The sequence below is a fragment of the Calidris pugnax genome, unplaced genomic scaffold, assembly GCF_001431845.1.
Source record: "Calidris pugnax isolate Ruff unplaced genomic scaffold, ASM143184v1 scaffold27, whole genome shotgun sequence".
Lineage (NCBI taxonomy): Eukaryota > Metazoa > Chordata > Aves > Charadriiformes > Scolopacidae > Calidris > Calidris pugnax.
In genome coordinates, this window is record NW_015090893.1 from 6,843,753 (window position 1) to 6,869,447 (window position 25,695).

At 40.8% G+C, this 25,695-nt stretch overlaps 1 protein-coding gene across 5 annotated transcripts in view; it reads left to right on the top strand.

Moving 5' to 3' along the window:
- The first annotated feature begins 680 nt into the window (after positions 1 to 680).
- The window catches only part of CSNK1A1 (casein kinase 1, alpha 1), a 35,549-nt gene continuing 10,534 nt past the window's right edge, over positions 681 to 25,695 (top strand). For 3 of the 5 annotated variants that reach the window (XM_014947932.1, XM_014947934.1, XM_014947933.1), the window contains exons 1-6: positions 681 to 1,259; positions 2,073 to 2,179; positions 14,734 to 14,860; positions 16,583 to 16,681; positions 19,089 to 19,172; positions 22,549 to 22,688. In XM_014947932.1, the coding sequence (XP_014803418.1) occupies positions 1,137 to 1,259; positions 2,073 to 2,179; positions 14,734 to 14,860; positions 16,583 to 16,681; positions 19,089 to 19,172; positions 22,549 to 22,688 (680 nt within the window). In that variant the 5' untranslated portion in view covers positions 681 to 1,136. The remainder of the gene's footprint in view (positions 1,260 to 2,072; positions 2,180 to 14,733; positions 14,861 to 16,582; positions 16,682 to 19,088; positions 19,173 to 22,548; positions 22,689 to 25,695) is intronic. The other 2 variants (XM_014947935.1, XM_014947936.1) reach the window with 1 other exon arrangement.

Consider the following 25,695-nt stretch of genomic DNA (forward strand, 5'->3'; position numbering starts at 1 on the left):
CTCCTCAACTCAGCCCCATGACCCACCAGGCTGTGGATCCTGCAGGGCCACAGCGGCAGGAGGCCAGGAGACAGGTTGTTTTCGGTTCATTTATATACGAAACCAGACCATTAACAGACACGCAGATCGGGGTTTGGGCTTTGATAAGAACCTTGACAGGGCGCCAGCAGCCCGGCCGCAACCCCACATCAGAGGGGCGAGGCCTGCGTCACGGCGGTGACACACCTGAGCCCCACAGCCACCCCACAGCCAGCCAGCCTGCACGCCCGGCCCGCGAGGAGCTCCCCACCGCCTGAGGGACGCAGGGGGAGCCTCAGGAGGGGGCCTGGCGGCTGTGTAGCCCCCCTCTACTCCCAGCCCCAGTCGCCGCAGGCCCAGCCGAGGCGGAGTGGGGGCGCCTGCCCCTTTAAGAAGAGAGTGAGGGCACGTATGCGCCTCTTCTTCCTCTTCCGCCCGGGCCCGGCTTCGAGGAGTGCGCATGCGCGCAGCCAGCCGGGGCCGCGTCGCCAGGGCGGGGGGGCGGGTGAGGAAGGTCGCCGCTCATTGGCTGCGGGGGCAGGCGGTGCGTGCGCACGCGCAGGGGGCCGCTCACCGCCCTCTCCCTGCCCTGCGCGCAGGCGCGCGGCGGGACGGAGGCGGCCTTCCCCCAGCGCATGCGCAGCGCCCGCCCCGCCCCGCTCCCAGCGTGCCCCGCGCGGTGAAGAAGCGGCGGCTGCAGGCTGGGGGCATTTTGTGTCCGCGGTAGCAGCGGTTGAGAGACAAGATGGCGGCGGCGGCCGAGTGAGGGGCCGGCGGCGGCCGGGACCCGGCGGGCTTCGCGTTTCCCTTTCCCTCCCCCCTTTTCCCTTTCCCTTGTCCTCGTAGCGCTTTGGTGGCCGCTTCTCGTCTTTCTGGAGGGCGGCGAGAGCCGAGCGCCGCCCGGTCGGCGAGCGGGACAGAGCCGCGGAGTGGGGCGCCTGCCGGAGGGGCCCGGCTGGAGCTGAGCGGCGGGGACCAGCCTTCCTTGTTCTGCCCCCTCCCTCCCCTCCCCTCTTCTCCCTCCCCTGCCCCTTTCCCCTTCTCTGGGGCGGCGGTAGTGCCCTCTTTATCCCCCCGAGCCCCTCAGCGCCGGGAGGGCCCCTCAGACGCCCCTCGCCATGGCGAGTAGCAGCGGCTCCAAGGCCGAGTTCATTGTCGGAGGCAAATACAAGCTGGTGCGGAAGATCGGGTCGGGCTCCTTCGGGGACATCTATTTGGCGATCAACATCACCAACGGGGAGGTAAGGGCGGCTCGCACTCCCCCACCTTCCCCCTCCTCACGGGGGGAACCGGAGACCCAGGCGATAACGTTTCCGAGGCCGACTTGAAGCCTTGTTTTGCCCCCCACTTGCCCCTTCTGAGGTCCCATCTGGCCAGGGTGGCTCAGTCGCCCTCCGCGGGGTGGGTGAAGCCCCGGGGATTGAGGGGCTCCCCCCATCTGAGGGCCTTCATCACCGGGGGGGGTGGCACGGCTCCTTCCGACAGCAGAGCCTTGTGGCCGTGGTCTCCCCCACCCAGCAGTGCTAGGGAGAGGAGGCAACCATTGTGGGGAAACATACTTTGTCTTTTATGAGCGGCCAAAGTCGTCCCTCTCCCACCAGTCATCTAACCCCCTTCTCTCTCAGCTGGGGAACACCGTGTCTCATTTTCATCAACAATAATAGAAACAAAGAAGATTCCCTGTTTCTTCAGCTCTTTTTTGCTTGATTTTTTTTTTTTTTTCCTTCCTCCCCCTCACGGCTCTGAGCTGTAAAGAAGAAACACCCACGTATGTTCTTCCTCAATTACATGGATTTGAAGACTTTACATCTCCAGCTCAATTTCATGTCCTGGAATGGATATTTGTGTACAGAACATCACAATATGGATTTTATTGGAAGACGCAACAAAATGCAGGCCTTTGAGCACCGAGAGCTTAAAAAAAAAATTATACTTCAAAGCATTTTCAGCAGGGCTGTGTGTGGGATATTGAAGTGCTGTGCCCCTTAAACCTCAGTGGCAAGTCTATGCTTGGTGGACGCTCTGCTCTGACTCCTTGTTCCTTCTTACTGTAGGAAGTTGCTGTAAAGTTGGAGTCTCAGAAGGCCAGACATCCCCAGCTGCTGTATGAAAGCAAGCTATACAAGATTCTGCAGGGAGGAGTTGGCATCCCACATATACGGTAGGAGTGATTCACATATGCCAGTAAAGTGACTTTTCTTTAATATTAGTGTAAGGCAGGACACCGCCATTAAAAAGAGATTTATCTGGGAGGGATTGGGCTGTTCGGGGAAAATGCTCCATTCTGAGCTCAAAAACTAGTGGGGTATTCTCTTCCTGGACCCACTGTCTTTTCTTATCCGTACATACTGTGCTTTGAAAGTGAGATCTTCAGCAGTTCCTGAGCTGTGAAAAATTCTTGTCGTGACTAGAACAAAGTGTGAGACTGTTTCGGTGATAGCCAATGTTCTCGGTGAGGTTGAGAGTTTGGTGCCGGTACTGGAAATGGCTGCTTTCTTTTGTTGCTTTTTTTTTTTTGTTCCAACATGTCTTCCTCCTCCGCTCAGAAAATGGCGGATGGACGTGATTAACCCTCCCCCTTCTCGTGTTGGGACAAGGGACGTGCTCAGGCATGTATCTTTTCCTTTCATAGTTATGTGCTGCGAGGCTTGAGACTGCAGAGAACCTCAACCAGGAATGAAATGGCAGCCCCTTTCTGTTGCCCGCAACAGATGCGTCACTAGGATTTACGTACAGTTAAAGTGCCAAGATTAATCCCTCCCAATTGCTTGTTATGTGGCTTCCTTGTTTCATATTCTGTCTGAAACTTTCAGTAGTGTTTGATAATTTCCTGATCTGGAAGAAAGTCACTGGTGTGGCAGACTAGGAGGAGTTATTTCTCTTGAGACTATTGACGTGTTCTACTGGGTTAGTTCCCAACTACTGAATGTGTGCATTAGAATGATTAAATGAAACTTCCGTTTTCTTCAGAAAGTCTTTGTACAGAAGTTAGTTTTTTGCTTAGACTTCGTTTTTAAAGTTAGTATTTCTTATGTGTGCACTATAGCATAAAGGATTTTTTTTCTTTCAGTTGCAGAAACAATTTCAATTTAGATATTGAATAATTGTTTTTAAAGTTAGTATTTCTTATGTTTGCACTATAGCATAAAGGATTTTTTTTCCTTTGAGTTGCAGAAACAATTTCAATTTAGATATTGAGTCAAATTTGGGATTTCATTTAATCTGTTAACCCTTCCCATACTTTGCTGTGTGTGCGCTTACGTCAATAATGGCCTGTAAGGGTCTATTGTAAGGTCATAATGATGACATATCCTAGATCATGTATTAATTTTAACAAAGCCTAAACCAAGTCTTCCTTTCCGAGTTTAATAGCTTCCCTTGTTCCTTTTTCCACCTCCAGACACAACTGGCTGTAGTCCCGAGTGTAAGCTGGAGCTGTGTAGCAGAGGAGACAGTGCTGTCTCGGCCATCTGTCCTCATTCACTACAGCCTTTTGCAGGAATAGAAGAAAAATACCTGAATTAAGCATAATAATTGCAGTTTAAACAGAGTTGCTTATGTGAGCAAAGATTTAGTCTTTATTTTAGACTACAGTTTCCTTCTTTTCTTCAAATGGATGCCTTTATTTCACAACTGAAAGAACAGAAACTGCATTTTGGAAAGCTATGATAGTGTACTTACATGCTAAAACAAGGATAACTGGGAAAACAGCCAAAACAAGTGGATGTCAGGTGTTTCAACACCAAACTGGAAAAGCAGGCGTTAAGCTATTTATTTTTTTTTAAAAGTGAATGAATGTTTGGTGCTCTAAGGAGGCCTAAGCTGAAAATTTTTCCATGTAACAGAATTGAACTAATGAACTAATGTTTAAGTTCTTGAATTTGGTTAAAATACCCTGTAAGAGCATTTCATTTAAAGCTGAAATACTGGAAGTAATCTTGCATGTTGAGAAACTTGCTTCTAGCTTCAATGGCAGCAGTCATCTTTTAGGCTTTTTTTCCTCGGTATTTGACGTTCCTGTATCAGACTTTGTTTTCCTGTATAACCAGTGACTGGTTTAGAAGTCTCACCAGCACAGGGGAACTACAGCCTTTCTTTAACACAGCCCCCTCTCTCCACCCCGAAAAATAAGACAAGATTGCTAGAAACCGAATAAGAATGGACAACTGAGGAAACACTCAAAAGAAATTGATTTATAGACTTGTGCTAAAGGTGTATGATCTATTTGATAATGTCAGTCACACTTAAAGTTTTTTACTTTCAGGTTTTCTCAGTGTTAACCATTGCAGTATTTTTCTAGAAAAGTGTATTTCAGAAGACTTCTTGAAAATACCTTTTTTGTATTCAGAAGCAGCATTAATTTTAAATATATTTGTATGTACCAGAGCTGCTTGACAGGTTCTTTGACTAAGCTTCTGTTAGTAATTGTCGTCTTGCTGTATGACATCTGGTGATGCTTGAAGAAATCTAACATAGTGTTTTTATGGTGTTTTTTTATCTTTGAGGAAGCTGAGCAGGGTTCTGGCACAGTTCTTGTGACAAAGGTTAAAACGTGATGTGTTTAGTAGAAGAACCCATGGTACTCTGAACTAAGGGGAGAGGACTTGACCTACCAAATGAGATGTCTCTCTGAGGTACTTAACAAGGTTATGACTTTGAATAGGTGATTATGAAGACTAGGACCAAAGTGAAATTGCTGTGCATGTTTTCAGACAATTCAAGCTTTTTCTGCCCTGTTTTTGGTGGCAGCTAAGCTGGGAGAATATATGACTTTGTACTTAGGTTACTTTGCATGTGTAATTGATGATATGTGCTCTGCCATTGTTTTATAATGGCATGCTGTCAAGTTGGAATAAGCTGTTCTTGCCTCAGTATATTTAGAAGGATGAATCAAGTTAAAGGAAAATCTTTCAATGCGTTTGTTAAAAATTCTGTAATGTGACACCTTTAAACAATAACAGCATAAACAAAACACTTGATAGAAAATTGAAGAATCATTTTAAGCTTTTTCCATTGCCATGCTGTGTAAGCTGGGTTCAGCAGCATTTTTATCCCAGTGCTACACATCTGGGAAGCGGAGGCACATAATCCTGCATTCCTCATTTAAGAACGAGGACTTGTTCTCTACTTTTCATCTACTTGAGTAATGCAGTGGCCAAGATCAACTTACTAGAAGTTGCGTTATGTGGCTTTGCCTTACTCAAGTGGTCTTGCTGTGGTTCTTCTGACTCACAAAGCTGAAATAATAGGTGAAGTATGGATTGCTCATTCATTTTGGCCACCTGTTCTTAAAATTGAATTTGGCCCTTTAAATGTGATTGCAAACTTAGTAATGATAAGGTAGTGTATCTGGAGTGTCACTTAAATTATCTGGAACCAAGCAATTTATTTTTTTTCATAGACTGTAAGGTTGTTTTGATGGCCTTTCTGGCTGATTGCAAGGAAACTAATAAGCGAAACCTCTGTTTTGGAGTGAAAAGACTTTTAATATTGCTTCTATTCTGTGGGATCAGGTGGGAGCCTTCGCTTGGCCTGGAGGGTGAATAAGGGGCCTTGCTACTCTGCTGTGACAGAACGTGTTATTTGCAGTAAACTAGCAAAAAATTTAGATTGGAATGTCTTTATTCTCTAGATATTCTAAGCCCTTTTAGACTTGCAAATCTTTGCTTATTGTTGCCTGAAAGAGTAGCAAAGTTTCTGAACTTGTCTCTGGAGTTTCACAAAGTCTTATATAAATGCTTTACAAATTTTTAAATTGTGGTATGTTCTTGATGCCTGAATTTTTGTTGATTATTACCTTCATTTTTTACAAAAGGCTCTTGAACCAAGCTTAACATTCTAACAATCTGATCTGCCTTTAGGACACCATGCAAAGTCTGCAGTATTCTGCTGGGCTTATTCTCATTGTTCTCGGCCATCAGCTGTCTTTTTCTTTTTTCCTCTCTTTTTCAGTGGCAAAGCATTTTTAGATGTAATCTTGTTAACTGGGCTCTGATCTTATTAGTTTGGACTGTCTACCTTTATTCCCAAATTCTTGCGTCTGGTTTGGAGGAAATGTGTTTGATTTTTGTGTTGTTTTGTTCATAGTGTAATTCTGTTAATGCATTCTTGACAAAGAGTTTTTCTGTGAATTATCTAAGAATTATCTGTGACAGAAAATCTGATGTTATTTATCAAATATTATTTGTATCCTTTATGAAGATTACTTTTAGTTGCTTCCAGACTATCTTTAGGTACTTTCAGGTATGCTTTTGAAAGAAAAGTGGGCTTTAGATGTTTCTCCTGACATCTCCTGACAATACCATGGGATAACCTTGATTGTGTTATCAGTTTCAAATGTAAAACAGCTGTGCTGGAACCAGCAGGGCTATTTATTGGTAATGTGTCAGAAGTGTTGCACTAAGAGCAGAAAGAGGAGCCTAGTGAATGTGAAACAGACACTGTGTGTATTCTGTGGGCAAGGCCAAAGAGATACTGTACAGCATGAGGCTGATCAATGTGATATTTTGGTAGTCATTTGTAAGTTTAAAACAAAAAAACTATTGGTTTAGCGATGGTTTTTTGTTTGTTGGGGTTTTTTTGCAACACTTGCAAACTGAGCAAGTAAATCTTTACACTTCTGAACTTTTCAATGTAGTAGGTTCTTGCAAAATATTTTGGTGTTGAGAAATTCAGTATTGCCACCCATGTATCACTGTGCAATCTTCTAAATAGTGACGCATATTTTAAAGGTTCTGGGAAAAAAATGAAAGCATCTACAATTTTTGTTCTTCTCTTCTCTTACTACCATGTTGTTGGTTAATCCAGTAATAACAGATTCTGCCTGTACTCATGTTCACTAAATAACAGATGTAATGGAAAAGGTGGTCAAGTTTGGTAATTTTAGGGTAGTTCTCAAAACCGATTTTTTCCTTGAGCACTTCAAATTTTGATCTTTCAGCAGTGTTTAAAAATATCTAAATACACCTCTCAATCCCAACAATTTCCCGCATCAAAAAAAACCCTCACCCCAGAACACACCACTGGAAAAATACCCACCAAATCCACAAACAAAAACAACCCCCCTAGTGATTCCCCCAACAACAAAAAAACCCAAACCCAGAACTAGTAGTCAGTCAGTTGAAGTCTGAAAAGTTTTCTATCTTCTTTTCATTGGTGAGACTGATACTTTCATCTAGATCTGTGAGTAATGAGGAGGAAAGTTCTAGCAATAGCGTCTCCTATGAATTAATCTTCTGTTATTACTTAAGGCTGCATGCTGAAGGGCAGAACCACTTCAGTAGATAAGAGGAAGCCTCTTCTGGTTGCTCAAGGTAAAATTGAAGTCTAGTCTTTTAAATTAATACCCTTTTTTTTTTTTAAGGAGAGAATAAAAGTCTTCAAACAAAATCTATTTCATGTTTTATAATAATCTAAACTTCTCTCTTAATTGGTTTTGAGGACTCCTTAGAAGGATCTGAGAGACCACAGTTTGAAAACAAAGGAAGCTGTACCTTTTTTATTTTTTTTTTCCCTTTTTTCTCCTTGCCTTAGCTCAGCCTTTGCAGAAACAGCTGCAAAAGTCTCCAGTTCTGTTCAGTGTTACTCTCGTTTGGAACAGCTGATCGGCAGAGGTGCTACCGAAACACTCTTTTCCTCAGCAATGTTTCCTGTACCTACTGCGGATTAATGACTTGCCTTCTGACTTTTATGGAAGAAACTTGACTTATGTTCTTGTCGCTTCCTGCCAGGTGTTAATGTACCTCATTAAACAGCTAGAGAAACAGCAAGTCAGCTCCGTGGAAGTATGTGTGCAACCTTACACCAGGCAGATGGAATGACCCTATTGCTTCGGAGATGAGTTGCACTGGCATACCTCACGTATTCATATTTCTCTCATAACTGTACAAAAAATGATACAGAATTTTATTTATAGAGTCTATCTAACTCCATAGCGTAGGGTGTTCATTGCTGTTTCTTTATTTAGTACTTGGGTGGCCTAATTCATACTCACCATGGCAACTAATGTTAGATGACATCTGCTAAATATTCTACTTCAGTATTTCAGTCATGCCATATTATGTTAAGTTCATTTATATTGCTCCGAGCTGGCTAACAGTTAAGAGGTGCTTTTCCAGCTTCAGAGGAGAAAAGATAAAAATAAAAAATATGTGGCGTTTCAGACATGAACCTTATGATCATAGATTGCTTTTCTTATGTGTGTTGCTTCAGTGTTCGTTAAGACTCAAATTGTTACATTTTTACAGGCAGAATATAGTTCCCAACCTGTCTGAAACGTCATTATTTGTCAAGAGATGTCTGTTCTGAGAGGTCTGGAATATGGGACCAGATGGGACCACTTTAGTCCAAATCCAGCCCTTGTTTTGGACAATGTGCTGTTCTGTCTGTGAATCAGTCAGGTGCAACGTTAAAACTTTCTAGGCTGGCGTAGCAGTGCTCATGATTCTGTCAGAGCAGGCGAGCTTCTGTGCCTAAAGAGACATGCCTGTACCCGTAAGCAGGCAGCTAGTCAGCTCCCATTTATTCTTCCCTGATTATTTTTTTATTATTAACCGTCTCCCTATTACAGTCCTCCTGTATCCATAAAGAGTAGTTGCGTAACTCTGTGGCTGCCTTGTTGAGCTGTTTGAATACATGATTACAGGCGTCATCATCTTCCCATCTTTATTGAAGTCTCTTTTTCTGTCTCTGTTCCGAATTGGATTTCCTTTGAGGAGTGTTGGTGACAGGCCTTGCACGTCAGCACCTTAAGCACTGATACCGATTGCTTTACAGTATTGGTATCTTACTTTTTTTTTTTACTCTATTTTTACTGGTTAGGATTACTTACTATTTTTCAGTGATGCCTGATATTAGAGCTGTATGATTATAGGGAGGTCTCTGTTTGCTCTTTAGTCACATCATCTGACTAATGCCTAGTTGAGAGACTTTTGTATAAATGACTTAGTGCTTGCAGAAATGAAATACAGTTCCAGAGTGTTCATCAGTTCAGTGTCATTTGGTTTTCTGTAGGATGTCTGAATCTTTTGTGTTCATCAGGCCTTCCAAACTTGCGTATTCACCCTCATGTGCCTGCTGACTTGTCAAACTTGCTAATGGGGTGATCTCAGGTAACTCCAGTAGCAAGATCTTTCCAGCTTGTTTGTTCAACGTACATTTCTTGTTTTAATAACTTTTTTTAATCCACCTTAGTTCTTCTGACAATCTCCATTTTTGGTATGTGAACTCTTCCACTTGGTGTTTTGAAAGCCCAAGTGCTGGAAAACTTAATTGCATGGGACTAGACAGAGTAATCATACAGACTGAAACCCTGTGACTTCTGAAAGCAGCAAAAGCTTATGTAATGTTAAAGAAGTCTAAATTGGCTTTTTTTTTTTAAAATGTGACTACAAAAGTTTCTGGAAGTCTAAAGGTTTGAGTTGAACTAGTCCAGTCTTGTCACAGAAGCAGTGTATATCCTGGGCAGTGAGGCACCAGGAGGTTATTTATTTTTTTTTCTCACAAAATCATGACCTCCTGCAGTTCTGTTTGTAATTCCAGATTGCCACAGCCTCCCCTGGAATAGTCAGTGATCACATTGATAGAAGCCTTTAGTGGAAGAGAGGTTACCTGGCAAAGCAGGTGTTGATTGAGGAGAGTTCTTATTGAGCTGGAACAAAGTAGTCTTGTTAGAGTTGCTCTGGTATTATGAGCGCTTTTTTGTGATGCTGAGCTCATGTTCTGGTTTTGTATGTAATAAGCTGCAGAAAAAATTAGGCTAATGGTGACAATGCCTTTTCTGCCTTCGGGGTTTCAGAATGCACAGGATTTGGAGTTTCTTTACGAGTGGTTAACAGCTGTACTTAACTTCGTAACTTGGTTCATCTTGATCTGATTTTGAGATTTTTTTGGTATGAATCTTATGAATTCTTTTATTCATCATGTGACCAGCTCAGACAGCTTTGATAATTGTGCTGGTTTTGTTACCTTGGTTGTAATTAGAAGTGGCAATGTAATGGATGTAACTTGTGGTTATCTACTAAAATTGTGTAAAAGGTGCGGTAGTCTGAAACTGGCCTTATAATTTCATGGCCTGTGTCTGAATTCTCTTAGCCCTTTGCCCACCTCTCTTTGCTAGCTGACCTACCTCAATTTGACCATTTAGGAGGATACACTAAGTGAGGAGAATATTAAATTAAATATTGTCTCAGTTAAAAAAAACAAACAAAATAAGCTGTTAACAAACATTTTTCTCAAACATTTCGTCATTGACATTATTTATGAAACATGCGGTTGCTGAAATAGACATCATACCATTTTTGAAAGATGCAGCTCTGAAAACAGGAAAAAGATTTTAAATTTGGGTAGACTTGACTACAGTGTCTGTTACTGAGCGCTGTTTGTGCATCAGCACTCTACTTGTCTCAAGGTTAGTCAAGGGAATTTTAAAAAAAAAAACACCCCACATGAGTTCAAGTAAACATTCCTTGTCATGTGATCTGGCATCGTACCCACTTTACTGTATGGCATTGGAAACTGAATACTTACAAACCTCTGTGTCGTGTGACTTAGTGGTTCAGCACAGGGCTACAAATATTGAAATTTAAGATGTTACAAAATTTCAGCTGTTTGTGTGTACTTGGGCAATATATCAGGCTGCTAGACCATGATTTGGAAACTTGCTGACGTTGTGAGTCTTGGTCTTTCAAATTAGACAAGTAACTGAAGTTAAATTAAGGTCACTGTTCAATCTTTAACCACGCTTTGACGTAAAGCTTAATAAAGGATATTTGCTGTATTCTGACTGATCTGTAGCCATTTGATATGTAGCTTTAAGCAGATGAGGCAAGGGAGAGTGACGAAGCATTTTCATGGGTGCGGGAGCTGGGGCACGCCTTGCAGCTTGGATATGGACGGGGGTTCTTAACACCTCTCAGATATTAGTGTTATGCCCGTTCAAGGATGAAACTTCGCCCTTCATAATAATATTGTCCTATTAATTTTTTGTGTAGTGTTCAGTAAATTCCATCTACTGCTGTTCTTCAGGAAAGCTGATAATATTCCATATTTTGTGGGGTTTTTTGACATAAGTAGGTGTAAATGGACCTGTGTTATGGAATCAAAATTTTGTATTTAGGAAGTATGCCCTAATGGGGCATACAGCACTGTGGGATTGAATTGAGAAACAGTGAGTCTTTCTAATCTAGTAATCTAGTGTTTCTTTTTGAAATAATGCATTTTGTGTAACTATATGCAGAGTCATTACCCACCCAAAGTGAATTGTCAAGTATTAAATCTCTTGCTCCCACTTTCCACTCCCCTCCAAAACTCTCCCTGCTTGAAATGCATTGCTGCTGTTGTGTTGTCAACATATACTTCAAGATGTGCTTTTAAAAAAAAAAATCCATGGTGTTCTAACAGATGAGGGACACTTGTGTTCTGAGATGCTGGTGTCATCTCATTCCTATTAGTAGTTCATGCCAAGTTTCATTGCTGATGAACTTCTGAAGATTTCTCTTTGAAACACTAGCTTCTTTTTTTTTAAGAATTGTGCTCAGTTTGTTGCCATATTGTTTTGTATTTCAGCCCAGTAGTGTTTAAACCTGCATGCTAAAGTGCTCTGAATTTGTGCTCTTCCAAAATGAGTGCTTATATGCCATATTACATTGATTATGCAAATACAGGAGTAAGGAGTACTTGCCAAGTTCTTACGTATCATAATATCCAAGGTTTCCTAAGAAGAGCCAAGACTTCTAACACTTTTACTCAGAGCTGCCAGTAGTAGCAGCTACTGGACTTTGAATGGACATGATGTGGCCTTACTTCTTAATCCCATTTTCCCTGGAAATGTTCCAAGGGAAATGAAAACTTACTTGCAGTGTTAGCATAGTAAATAAAGCACAAGTTACTCCAATAACCTAGCAGAAGTTTTAGATGCCAGTAGTGAAATGAATAGATGTGGCAGTCTTCTGTGAGGAATTGCAGGCAGGTAAACATGAAAATTAAATGTTAAAAAGTCCTGTCTTATTTATTTGTCTTGCAGAGTTGATTCTGCTTTCCACTAATGCAAAATGGTCAGGAGATTTAAAATTTTCTCATGCACATGCAGAAGTAGGCCAAATGGATGTTGTGCAATCAACCTGAATTACTGCACTTACTAAGCAGAGAGATCCCTGTAGAGGAACCAAATGCTTTTAAAAACGTAGCTCCCAGGGTAGGCTTCCTTTTTATCAGCTTCACTTTTTCTGTGATGCTGTAACTAAATTTTCTTAGCTCAGTTGAAGACTGATCTTTGATCCTTTTCCCCTTATGCTGCAGTCTCTTGGGTACGGAATCATTACTGAACAATTACATTCAGCATCTGAATTGGACTTCCATTTCTTGAAGAAAATAATAATTTATCTAAATCTTGATTTATGCCCTTGAATGCTTCAATTCCACTCATTATTCTTTAGACTTTTTCACAACAAACCTAAATTTTGTATGACAGAATGACTAGGCAGGTCAATTGGTCCAGTTTTCATTGCTCTAGATGACCATAATGTTTAATTTTCAACCGTGACCTATGGAGTTGTTTATAGAGCCTTGTCAATGGCTCAGCCGTTCGCATAGGTGACCTTCATAGAAACCAAGAAGTAGATTTACAGGCATAGTTGGTAATTCTTGAACTGAAGCTGTTTCGTAGTTGATTAAGAACTTTTCTCAACAGTGTCTCATTTTGACTCTTCCTCCATCTCTGCATTGCATTTTTTAAATACTCTTCTTAGTTGCTCTTGTGGTTGAAACTGGTTTATATCACTCCTTAAAAGGGCTTGTCTAGGCAGGTCTTTTTAAAATGCATGTTTCATGGCTCAGTGTCAGGTTGCGGTGTCAATATTAACCTTTTCATAAATTACAAACTTTATCAAGTAATACCATTAGCATGCTTTTGTAGTTGAGTTTGGGGGGTTTTGTACATAGTACATTCAGTGAATTTTTAGAAGGCAAAAACTGATGAATAGTACTTACAGTATTGGTATGATTATTAATATGTTGGAGGAAAACTTTTGTTGGCATTTTATTTGAATGGTTGCTTTCAAAATAGATATTTTCCGCATCCCCCTTTCATGTAGGGAATGAGTAAAGATGCTAGACTGACCTGTAAAACAATGAGTATGATCTGCAGCTCCTATTTAGCTTTTATCAAATCTATAGTATAGATTTGTGTATCATGAAGTGCATGGTTTCTACTAGAATCCTGAAAGCTGGAAGGTGCAGGCCAGTTGTTCCTGAAACAAATCCAAATATAGAATCTTTTCTCTATGGTTTTGTAAACATTTTGCTTTACTACCCTGGCTGAGCTTGGAATCCTGTGAGTACCAAGGAATTTGTTGGCTTTATCAGTGGCAACTATTTTCCAGACAACTGTGTGTTAGTCTCCTGGAGTCATTGCCTAAAGTGGAAATAAAATGTCTATACAGATCTTTAAGCCCCTGCTACTACTGTGTTTGAGCTGTATCTTGATTTATTTATTATTTTTTTTAATCTGCATGCTTTTATCATGGGTTATATTCTTGGTGTATCTTGCCTGCACCACTGTTGGAAAGACTCCTCCAAGAGAGAGCTGGTCAGTGCCTTGTCTGTCGACTGCTGGGACTCGGTCCTTGTCATAAGGACTAGGTGCCTTGCAGAGGCAAAATGTAGCCTTCTGATCAATAAGGTGTTGAATCTTTACAGTGATGTACCAGTAGTCAGCACAGCTTCATAAACAGTGTTTCACACATAGCTCTCACTTAACTGTAGGTGTCTGGAATGTGCAGAAGGACTGTAGAGAAGAAATATTCAGGTCCTGTCTTTCTGTGCCCGTTTAAAGTACAGAAATTCCCAGCTGAGATGTGCAGAAGTGAAGGGTGTGACTCCAGGTCTTCTCAGACAGCTTAGGTGGTGAAATACAGTTGTAGGTAACATAAAGCAATACTGTGACAGAAATACTAGACATGGATTGGAAGGAGAAATGCACATGTGAGGCCTTCTGCTTGTCCTCATGGCATTGGTAACATTGAGTTTTTCGCCCCAAGTTGATGTATCAGACCCTTAAGGGTGGTTATCACAAGTCTGGCTGCAACTGATATATTGCTACACCTGTATCTTTTTGTGACACTTAAATGCTTTTCCCTTTGAGATGTTGAAAACCTGATAGAGAGCCTTTATCTTCTACTGAATAGGACAGTAGAACGTGATTGCTGTTTGTTAAATTTGAATGAATGAACAAAAAGGTAGTGTATGAGTTAACTGCCTGAGCTGCTTTGGTCTGTTGTGCAGAAGTCATAGCTGAAAAAAAGCCGAAAGCATTTAAAGATGTTTCTATGAAGTTAAATAACACGGAAACAGTGATAAGAGTGTAAGTTGACCTGCAGATGAATTTCAGTTCAGACTTTGTACATACACCTCAGTATTCTGACATGTAATGGCTTCTGATATGATTGCATTTTCATTTTGATGTTTGGTATTTCAGTTGCTGCTAAAGTGTAGTGGTGTTTCCTCTTACGGGAAAACTAATTGCGTGCACACCCACTTGCCAACTTGTGTATTCTCTTTTGTTCTCAGACTTTGTTTCCAGGAAAAACAAGCCCAAGTTTTTAGTTAGGTTTCAAGCTGAATATCAGCCAGCAATGTGCCCTTGCAGCCAAGAGGGCTAATGGTATCTTGGGCTGCATTAGGATTCCTGCTAATGCTGAGTGATTTCCTTTGTTGCAGGTGGTATGGTCAAGAAAAGGACTACAATGTTCTAGTTATGGATCTTCTCGGTCCCAGTCTCGAAGACCTATTCAACTTCTGTTCTCGCAGGTTTACGATGAAAACAGTACTTATGTTAGCAGACCAGGTACGTACAGATCTTACTGTGATGAAGCTAAAAGCCCTAAAGTATTTTGTGCAACATGATTAAGTAGGTTAAATAATGTGTTACGCAGTGTTATATTTAGCCAAGTGAACACTTGACCTATGTGGAAAGGAAGTAAAGGTGACTTCTGTGTGCTGGGGCATGCAAAGTAGATGTAGGCCTGTAGTGGGAGGGCAGCACAGATACCAATTCCTTCATGCTCCAGATCTAGTAAATGCAACTATTGTGAAGTGTTGGGACTGCCATGGGTGGATTAACTCCTGCTGTCAGCCGTGGCAGTGGTGTCAGAAGGTCTGAAGCAGTCTCTAGTTATGGCTGATCTGATTAACTAGAAGCCTGTTACGTGTTGGCCAGCTGCAGTGACAGGTGGGCAACGTGCAAGTCTATGGGTCTGTTCTTATTGAATGTCACTGTGTGCTCACAGCCTCCTGCAACTTCTAGTACCAGACCATGAGCTAGTAAATATGATTTTGCTGGTTGTGGTGCTTAAAGACAGTTCTTAAAGCTGTTAGAGGAGATGCCATTCTACCTCAGACTTAATCAAGGCCTCTAAAACTGAGGTCTATTACTTAAGGCATCAGGTTTAGTCTTTTTCTAGCAATTGAGATTTTTTTTCAATTTGATCATGAGAGGACAGCATTTGAAATGGGCAGCCATATTTATTTCTTACTATTATAAAATAGTTTGATTCTGGTGTCTTCAGCTATTTGAAAGGCAGTAAGGGTTTCTCAAGTTGCATTTTCAATGGTAGTTTAGTCTTCATCTAATATTACGTAATTGATGTTAGTATCAAGTTGTCACTTAGCCAGATGCTCGTAGAATCCCAGGCTCTTGGCCAAGGAAGCTCACAGTGTTTGTATGGAGACAAGGTCAGCTGTCCCTATTCTTAGCTGCCTTAAGTGAGTGGTATGCTTGCTTTAGAGAGCCATTTGCCTGCTCAGTTAGAGCCTGGGTGTTACAGCATCTCCAGGGAATCTGTGTGGTTTTTCTGCAGTATTCCTTTGGATAACACTACATAGTTGTCACCTGGGAAGTGTAGATGGGATGTACGATGCCAGTGCATGGAACCAGCTTTTAGGGCATAGTCCAGTAGAACAGCTGTCAAAGGTATGATACTGAAGACTGCCTGAAGAGTGTTTTAGTGGCTGGGAAGCTGTATCGCATCAACGCATGTGCTGTGATCTCACGCATAGGGAGTTTCTCTGCATCTTCACTGCTGCCTGTTACTCCTGGCTCACAGTAGCCTAGATCTGACAGGATGGGCTGCGATCAAGTTGTTACTTGCTCTGTGAAAAACTCTTACCTGGAAAAGTGACGCTTGATGATGAATGAATAACCGGATGAATGAATAACTGGGACGGGGGAGGGAAGGAGCTTTTAATATTGGCCTGTGGTAGGTATAGAAGACCTTTGTTTGAAGTAAGAAAAAGAAATTACTCTTTAATGGGACATTATAGTTAGAACATGAAATTGAATGTCTAGGAAACAGTTTTGGGTATTTAATCTTCCACTTCCTGACCAAGATAATAGGATTTTAACATACAAGAAAGATAAATGTATTTGAACAGCATTAAGCAAATATAGAAGGTGAAGTTGTAGAGGAAGGTAACACTAAAACTTCATGCTTTCATTAAAGGTTTAAGTGAATTGTATTGTTCTCAATGAAATCTTACCTGTTTTGTTGTTACTTTTTTTTTTTTACAGATGATCAGTAGAATTGAATATGTGCACACAAAGAATTTTATACACAGAGACATTAAACCAGATAACTTCCTAATGGGTATTGGGCGTCACTGTAATAAGGTTAGTCTTATGCTCTTTGTTTAAAAGATCCATAGGGAGTGGTTATGTTTTACATGATTCAAGCTGCACAACCTTTATAAAACTCATTGCTAAAGCTGATGTTTTGGATGCTAAACCATGATCCTTTGTGCAGTCTTGGGTTTCTCAGTGTCCACTTCTAAATGCAGTGGCATGCACATGTGGATCTCTGACCCACTCTGGGAGAGGCACTTGATTTCAAGAGGATTTCTAGGCTTGCAACAAGATTATAAACTAAGCCTAGAGAATACCTAGCTACTTTTCTCAATGATGGCATTGTAGAGGTAACTGTTGTAATAGCATGTTTTTTTCAATGATAAAGTCAAATCTTATCTTTGGCTTTGGGGCTGACTTCCTGGGATGAAAAGAATTCATGCCAACGTGGGAGCACCTGACCTACCAGTCATCAGGGCATTAAATCTTGCAGTGACAAGACTGGTAAAGAGAACTCTTCAGCCATCAGAATTGCGGATACAGCTAATAGTCAATATGTAGATAAATTGCCTTTATAAATAAATGAAATTATGCAAATATATTGATGGAAAACTGTTAAGTTGTAGAGTACCTGAATAAGTTGTACAACAAAAAAACTGCTCTCAATTTACTTTGGGGGGGGGAAAGCACGGGGGAGGGAAGCGGGCTGAGGTTGTTACACTTGTTTGGATGGGTAAATGTAGTCAGAAGTGCATGTTTCCCATTGAAAACCTTATATAGAAGAAAACTGGGTTTTATTTTTAGTTCTCTTGAGTGAAATATGCTTAATCCTGCAATTTGTATGTCGAGCTCGGGCAGACAGGCAGCATTGGCAATGCATTAAGCATGCTACCTTAATAGAAATTAACTTCAGGACAAATGTATGTGATCAAGCTGTTTATTGGAAGCAAGATTCCCACTTATCTTCTCTATATGCCATCAGAGAATGTCTCATCTTTTTAGATACTGCTAGTGTTTAAAATGTTTACCTTTGTTTGCCTGTATGAATGCCAACTTCAGGGCCATGAACATTAGAAGGGGAAAGCTTGATTAACATGAGATAACAGCTCTTGTCTGAAGAGGTGCAGTGCACTGAATGTTTAGATCCAACCATTGTTGGAAAAGCTTGTAAATCCAGCTGAAAGGCAGTCTTCATGTAATTCTGTTGCTGTTAAACTTTGCTTGTTCCCAAGTTTCATACTTTCACTCTGTAGAGCTCTGTTTTTCTCTGCTGTGTTGAGCAGTTAGGCTCCTTAATTTTCTGGCATGACTTGGAGTGTAACTTGAAAACTTTATTTTTTTCCTAGTTTTTAGTTTCTGATTTCCAATTGTTCTTTTTGGGCCATTTTTCTGTACTTTTGCACAGTCATGCTAGGTTGGCATTGCTGCACTCTTTCATCTTGATGTGGATTAATGGCCTAGAAAATGCTGCTGTACTTACTTCAGTGGAGAAACACATTAGATTTGCATCAGCTGAAATGAAAAAATTCCCTTTAAACCAATATTTTTTTTTTCCCATTAGTGGACTAGTTAGGGAGCCACACAGTGCTATGGTGGTAAACACTCTGCGGGCATGGGCTTCGTTCCTGTTGCAGGGTTTTAGAGATTAGGGAAGTAGTTCTTGACGAAAGTACACATAATAGGTTTACATATGCAAAATAAGGAACAGGTTGCTTCAGCTTGGAACAAAGCGCTTTGTGTAGAGAACACTTGCCACCATACAGCATTTACTTTGTTTCTTTCTGTAACTAAGTCTAGTTTGGGTTTTTTTTTTTAAAGATGGCTACACACAGTTTAAAGAAAATTAGCCACAAAGACTAGAATAGCATGGTAATCTTGTTCCAGTAGCTTCCTGTCAGTTATATTAAAAAATTATATTTTTTTCAAATTTTAATGTGGTGATTGGGAGAAATTTTGCTCCCGCCTTAAAAGATGAATTTTCAGCTCTGCTAGAAATAAGCCCTGCATGCTTATGAAAGTAAACTTTAAGGTGACTAAATGCCTTCTACCTCTTCCTTACTGAAGATTTATTTTTTCTAAATGTCTTTTGGGGGAAGGGCAGTTTGTGGAACCAAAGGATGCTTTTGTAAGCAAAACTTCAATTTCCTTTTTTAATAGAGCCAAATGTCACCATTGCTATCCCTGGTCAAGGCAGTGCCATTTTGGAGCGGCTCACAGTTGAAATTTACCTTGTCACATCTTTCAAAATTTTCTCCTTAAAAAAAAAATAAAAACAAAAATTAATAAAAAAAGAACATACATAGTTTTTTGAAAACTACAGTGCTTGGTGGAAGAAGGATGGCATTTGGCTACCCTGTTCTTTCTCGAACGCCTCGGTGTTGCCTGTCTGCGCCGGCCATTGTTGCAATGTAAGCAATACTGTTTGATGCACTGCCACCCTCTATTGTTTGTTCAGTGTTTAGAATCTCCAGTGGGGAAGAGGAAAAGAAGCATGACTGTTAGTACTTCTCAGGACCCATCTTTCTCAGGATTAAACCAGGTCTGAACTGTCTCCTATTCCAACCTCAACCCCAAATTCATGTGCTTTATTTTTGTTTTGGTTTTGTTTTGTTTTGTTCTTTTTTCTTCTGGAGAATGTAGACCTTGCAAAAGCACCTCTTATGTTGGCATTATTCAGACATACTTGGCAAACATGTAACATTACTAAGATGTTTCCCTGTGGCGCTTGTTTAAATTGTGGAATTATTTCTAAACTGGATATTAAAAAGGGCCAAATGTAAGTGCTTGATTTCAGATGCAGAAGCAGGTTTTACTTTTGTCCTGTAAAACTCAAAGGCAATCTGTTGAATGTGTTGAAGGATAGACATGCCACCCTAGTGAAATGTGAGGGCTTCTGCTTGCCTTCCTGTAGGGTTCCTGCAGTGTCTTTGAATACACAGCGAGATGTTCTGTTATCGCTTCAGCCAGGCACCTTCCCTTGCAGTTTTGGTTCAAAAATCTTTCCAAAAGTGTAATAAGGACTCTTGTATTTTCATCCATTGTACTTAAAAAATGAAATTACTCCAACAAGCTGTGTCTTGGAAAAGCATGGGTTTATCTTGTAGTGTTAAATGTAGTACTCCTGACTCTTAAAGAGGAGATGAATTGGAGAGAAATGAAGACATATGCCAGTTCATAGCAGGACAGCTGGAAATTGCTGAATATGAATCATAGCTCAGGAGTTTGGCCATAGAATCAGTCCCTAGCTTTCCACAATGATAGTCTTCATGTATTAAATCCCAGGCAGCTTGCTGCTGTATGCGAGCTGACAGACTTCTGTTGTCTCCTTCTGAAACTTTCTTATCAGTCGAGGCAGAGGCTTTGATCTACTTCTCTAGTTGCTCTTGGCAAAAATCTTGCCCTACTTCTCCAGTTTCCTGCTGATTGTGCAACAAACAGAATTAAGGTGGTATGAGGTTATCTGTGGGAATACGTCTGTGTTCCTGCTGGCTGGCGTTAGTACGTTCCGTGCTCATCCAAATCGGGCTCTGTCTTCCAACTTAACTCTTTGCAAGATGGTTTTGCTCCTTTGCCTTCCACCTGGAACAGGAAATACAGAATGGGCTGAAGCTAGGGAACAGAATAAACTTCCCTGGAGAAATCAGTGTTGTAAAATAACATCCAGTTATTTGACTAGTGTGGAACAGGTCTGTGTTGCTGAATTGATTCTTTTTTTTCCGAAGAGGTTCTACCCATAGCTGTTGAGAGATTGCAGAATTACCTTGTTCAGATCTAATATCAAGAGCTTGCAGAAGCGGTGGAAGAGGCAGACCAGCATTTACTTTTATAACTCTATTGAAGAACGTAGCCATACCAAGTTGGTGCTAAATGAGGCTGGACACCAGCTATTTATGTATTACAGGCACGCTTCCAGTATTAACAATTTTGATTCATGAACTGTGGCTTTGTCCCTCCATACCATTAATTACCGGCAAGATCCCCAGGATTACAAAAAGCATATGAAGACTTTGGATTGTTTAAAGCGTTTGTAACTAAATATGCAGTGAAAATATTTCTGCTTGATGTGTTGTATAGTGTTTGGTTTTCCATCCTTCTCAAGGTATAGTATTTTGCTTAAAATAATGGGCATAGGCCCTGCAAAAGTAGCTGTTGCCAATTGTACTTCAGAGGCTGTCGTCAGACCAGAGAGCTTTAATCGGAAAACAAGGGATTGCATTTGAGCTCAAGCTTTGCTTTCTAGGAAAGTTGCATTTGAAGTATAGTGATCACATAGAAGCTTTGTACTATCTTCTTTAGGAGTTCAATATCAAAATCACTTATTTCCTGGTAGCTGGAGAAGCTACCATGAACTGGTGTCCATGCTCACCAAGTGAGTAACTACCTCTAGTGGTAGCTGTGGTGGGTGCAACAAAGCCCCCCACTTTCCTGAGCTGCGACCAGTGTAGTTGACATAAAAACTTGGGTTTACCTCCCCTTGTTCAAAGCATTCTGGACTTTCAGGGTGACTTTCATTTCCTAGTGAAAGTGTCCTTTCACTAGGACAGCAAATGTAGAACTGCTGTGCTTTGTGGTTGCATATAAATCGTGGCAAGACTTCAACTCAAGGTTTTCTGCTCCAAATTCAGTGGCTTAAGGGGTTTTTAGCTTTGTTTTTTCCTGTCTAGACTTCTATAGTTAGAAGAATCTTCCTCAGAATTCTGAAACGTACCTACTGAAAGACAAAGCTCCTGAATTCCACAGTATCTTTGATACTTCTATGTCAAGTGTCACTTTATAATTCATGGCACTTCCATTGTGCTGGAGTAACCCTTTGTTTCAGTCTTGGATGCAGGTTTACCTGTGTATCCATCTCCAGTACTTGTTAGCATTTAAAGCTGCATCTTCTGTTCTGGAATCACCTTTAAGATGATACTGAATAGATTTTTACTGAGAATTTCTTGAACTTTGTGTTCTTTCCATCATCTCCTTCCCCACCCAAGTTACTTTTGCAGTACTCATTAACCTGTAGTGGTTGTAGTCACTGATCCTATAGTATTAATCCAGCGTTTGAATCAGGAGGTCAGCCTGATTTGTAGTTTGAAGACTGATTGCTAGAATTTGAAATGTTCCTTACATACTTCAGCCTCAGATTCTTTTGCCTAGTCCTGAACTCTTGTCACAAGAAGGTACAGTCTGTATTAACCTTTGTAGATAGGCTGGCTAGTAGCTCACTAATTAGCACGCACTCAGTTGTTGCTAAATACCAAATCATTAGGCAAGCTTGGTCATTAGAAACTTAAATTGGATTCCATGTACTAGGCTCTAGCTTCCTGGCTGTATTAATATCATCAGCGAGCGTGTCATGCTGCTGTGATAGTGTCTGGTAGTCTTAAAATGAGCATATGATTGAAAGCCAGATGTCTTGTTTGCTGTTGAAGGTTTTGGCCTCATGCTCTGCAGAATGGCCAGTGTTCTTTATGAGACATAGAGAAGATAACAGGATGTGCATCATTTGCATTAAGCTGCTGAGCTGCCATTAACTATCTGTATGTGTAAACTTCTCTAGTGTGAGTGGGGTTCTGTGGAGTGTGCTTTCGCACATACTAGTGTCCTTCCTAAATTGTGCACTGTAGTTATCGAGCTAGTGTGGTACAAACTGCAACAGTAACATAAAATAGTTGTAGAACTAAGCTACGGATGCTGAGTAGCACAATCTAATCTACTCCACTGGATTGAGAAAAGGCTTCAACTAATTCACTGTTGAGTTTTGAACTGGCTAGTTAAAACTAGTTGTGACTGCACTGTTATTTTGCTTCCTCTTAACTGTAGGCTGTTACATTGTGTGGTTGTCTTAAAATGTAGCCAATGCCTAGTAAAAGAGATTGGGGATTCCTTGCATTGTATAGCAATGTAATCTGTTTTCATTTTTCTTTAAGTTATTCCTTATTGACTTTGGTTTGGCCAAAAAGTACCGGGACAACAGGACAAGGCAACACATACCATACAGAGAAGACAAAAATCTCACTGGCACAGCTCGGTATGCCAGTATCAATGCACATCTTGGCATTGAGCAGAGGTGAGTTCAAGGAGATTACTGCTGTGCTTTTGGAGGCTGCAAGATGATCTTATTTGTAAGCTGCTGAAGTATCGGAACTAATTTTGTATGAAAAACTGTATATATCTCTTTGCAATTGCTTTTCTTTTTGGATGCTTGTGCAAGGGTGGGGGAAAAATCTGAGCACTTAGATTCTCTTCAAGAAGCAAATTAAGTCTTGCAGGCATGAGGTGGATGTTCTGCATACAGTTTTGGGTTCGTTTTTTTTTTTTAAGGATAAGATATACTTTTGTGTGGATCTGTCAGAGGACCTTCACAAATAAAATGGTGCACTTTATTCATTGTGTTGGTACCTGTTAATGCCACTGCTGACTGACTTGAGAGGCAATTAGGCAATTCTGTAGCCAGAAAGGGTGTTCCAAAGCTGGTGTCTGTGTCTTGTTTTCTCACCCTCCCTTCAAGTTAGTAAACGATTGTTTATCCTTCTTTCCTACAAGCAAGACTTAAAGATCTACTTCACTCACTCTGTATTTTAATTTGTTATACACAACCATAGTTGAGGCTGTGTATGTATGTACACTTGTGTGTATATATGTTTATATATTTGAGCTTTGCTTAATCAACAAATGTTTATCATCTGGATCAAAAGCATGTTGCTATTACAGTATCTTAGCAGTCAGTGGTCCAGTGGAGATAGCAGTTCAGTGTTGCTAAAATGTATACTAGGTACTCATGAGAAAGAGGCATCACTTCCTTCCTTGTCTATATGCCTAGATACTGTAATATATGTGTAATAATATGGATTTACCACATGATGCTGAGGTTTCTTAGACATGGTTAAAACTTCCATGAATGTCTCTGCCTCTGACTTTTTAATCAAGAAGGGAATGATAGAATTTCTAGTGGTCAACTTCAACAGAACATGTAACTTAGAAATATTTGTTTCTTTCAAATGCTCCATGTTTCCTCTTTGCTTTAATTTCCTTAAGGTTCCTTAAGTGTATTTTGTTGTCTGTCATTGTCATTATTTAAGCCTACTTGACATGTGGGTCAAGCAGGGTAAATGACAGGTGCCATTTCTGAAGTAAGTACATCTCATAGAACCCAAGCCATTCTTGTGAGGGCACCTTACAGTCCAAGGAGGGAACTGCAAAGAACTACAGCTTTTGAATTTAGTTGTAGGTCTTGTACTATCTCTGCTGGTACTGAGAATTCCAATATAATTAGAAATGTAGTTTGGTGCATGCTAAAAGCTATTCAACTGTTTAGATCAAGCCAGCAGTGAGGCAAACAGGTAAAATATTCCTGTAATCAAGAGAAACCAGTCCTGAAGATTCTGGCAGAATATTTCAACTGTTAGTGCTGTATTTTAACTGTTACAGAAAACGTTCTCCCACGTGTAATGACAGCTATTCTCAAGGAGCTGATTGCAATGTTACCCATTCCTTGTTTTAATAATGGAGATTGTCCTGTTTTTCAAATCCTGAAAATGGCTTCCATCAGTATATGCTCAAATATAATATATCCATTACAGACTTACAGAACCAAATGTTTCCTACAAAATCCTGAAATTAAACGTTAAACCAGTGAACTGGATGGGGATGGAAACCATTAATCCCTTCATTACTTCTGAATTTACCGCTGCCTTCTCAGAAAATGGCACTTTATGTCATGGCCCCATACCATTCACTGAATCCTGTTGATGATTAAAATCTGTGATTGTAATAGAATTAGCAAGTTTTTCAGGTTGAAACTTGTGGTCTTAGTCTCTTTTTTTTATCCCTATGTCTCTGGCTGTGGTTTCATGTTAGAGCTGAGATGACCTCAGAGCTAGCTGCTGTCAAGAGGAGCGAACCTCAGTTTTCCCTTCCCTTACCCCTTCACACAGCGAGTGCTTTTCTGTCCTTGTGGTGAAATGGCTTAGGGAGCCAAGCTGGTTTTCCTCTGGGATAGATCCCTGAACTGGTTCCCCAAAGCGTCAGGGGGTTGGAACATGAGTTGAGTGGGTGACAAACAGGTCATTCTGGTGATAATTAGTGGTTATTTTGGATTGGCTGTAACATAAAGCATCACCTACAACTTCTTTCCTCTGATACCAAGATCTGGAGGTAGCTCTCTCCAGGTTCTTACAGATTATTCTCACTTCAAGGGAGCTGTTTTACCCTCACCCATGTGTACAGTCCTGTTTGCAGTCCTGCTCTCAGCCTTTTACTCCCGTGTGCAGGTGGTGTATGTGTGTAGTCTTTCCTGCCACCACTTAAATACCTCTTTTGCAGATCTGCATGGTTGGCAAAGCAGCAGCAATACCTGTTGGGCTCTCTTCATGAGGGAGCTGGGAGGAGAAAAAGAACATACATTGTCTTGTCTCATGTGAAATAGATATCAGCTGCAGAGGGTCAGTCAGAGGAAAAATCTGGTTCTACCACAGCTGGGAAGAAGCAACTTTGCCAAGAGGAAAAAAGTCATGGAGCACTTTTTCCACTTCAGTAACCTGCTAGCCTTAGAAATCACAAAAGCTGTGCAGCAAAGTATGATAGTGTTTGTGTGGCTAAAGTGTGGATCTAGAGCATATGTAGTACAGGAAGCATTTGAAGCCTTTCAGATCAGAGTCTGAGTGCAAATTCACAGTTACCTATCTATGGATAGGTAACTTTTGAGTTCTCTAGCTGTCTTGAAACAGACTTCTTGTGGGAAGAAGGCAGAGGCACCTTTCTAAATATTGCTTGTCTCTTAAAAATCATGGTGGCAATTCAGGGGTTTTTGACAGAAGTGAGGAAAGAAAGGAGTTGCACCCTTTGGGGGCGAGGTGTTCAGCATTGGGCCCAGACCAAGGGAAGGTTCAGGGCAAAATCGTCTTTAATGAAGTTAAGGCTAATGTCATGTATCTCTCTTAACAATGCATTCCGTGGTTCCTGCAGGTAAAGCTTTAGTTTTTATCCAAGTTAATTAAATGGGAAAGACATGTAATGTTTTAAATTTTATTTTCCAAAGTTTTTGTTTCCCAAATAATTCTAATGTAACTGCAGAT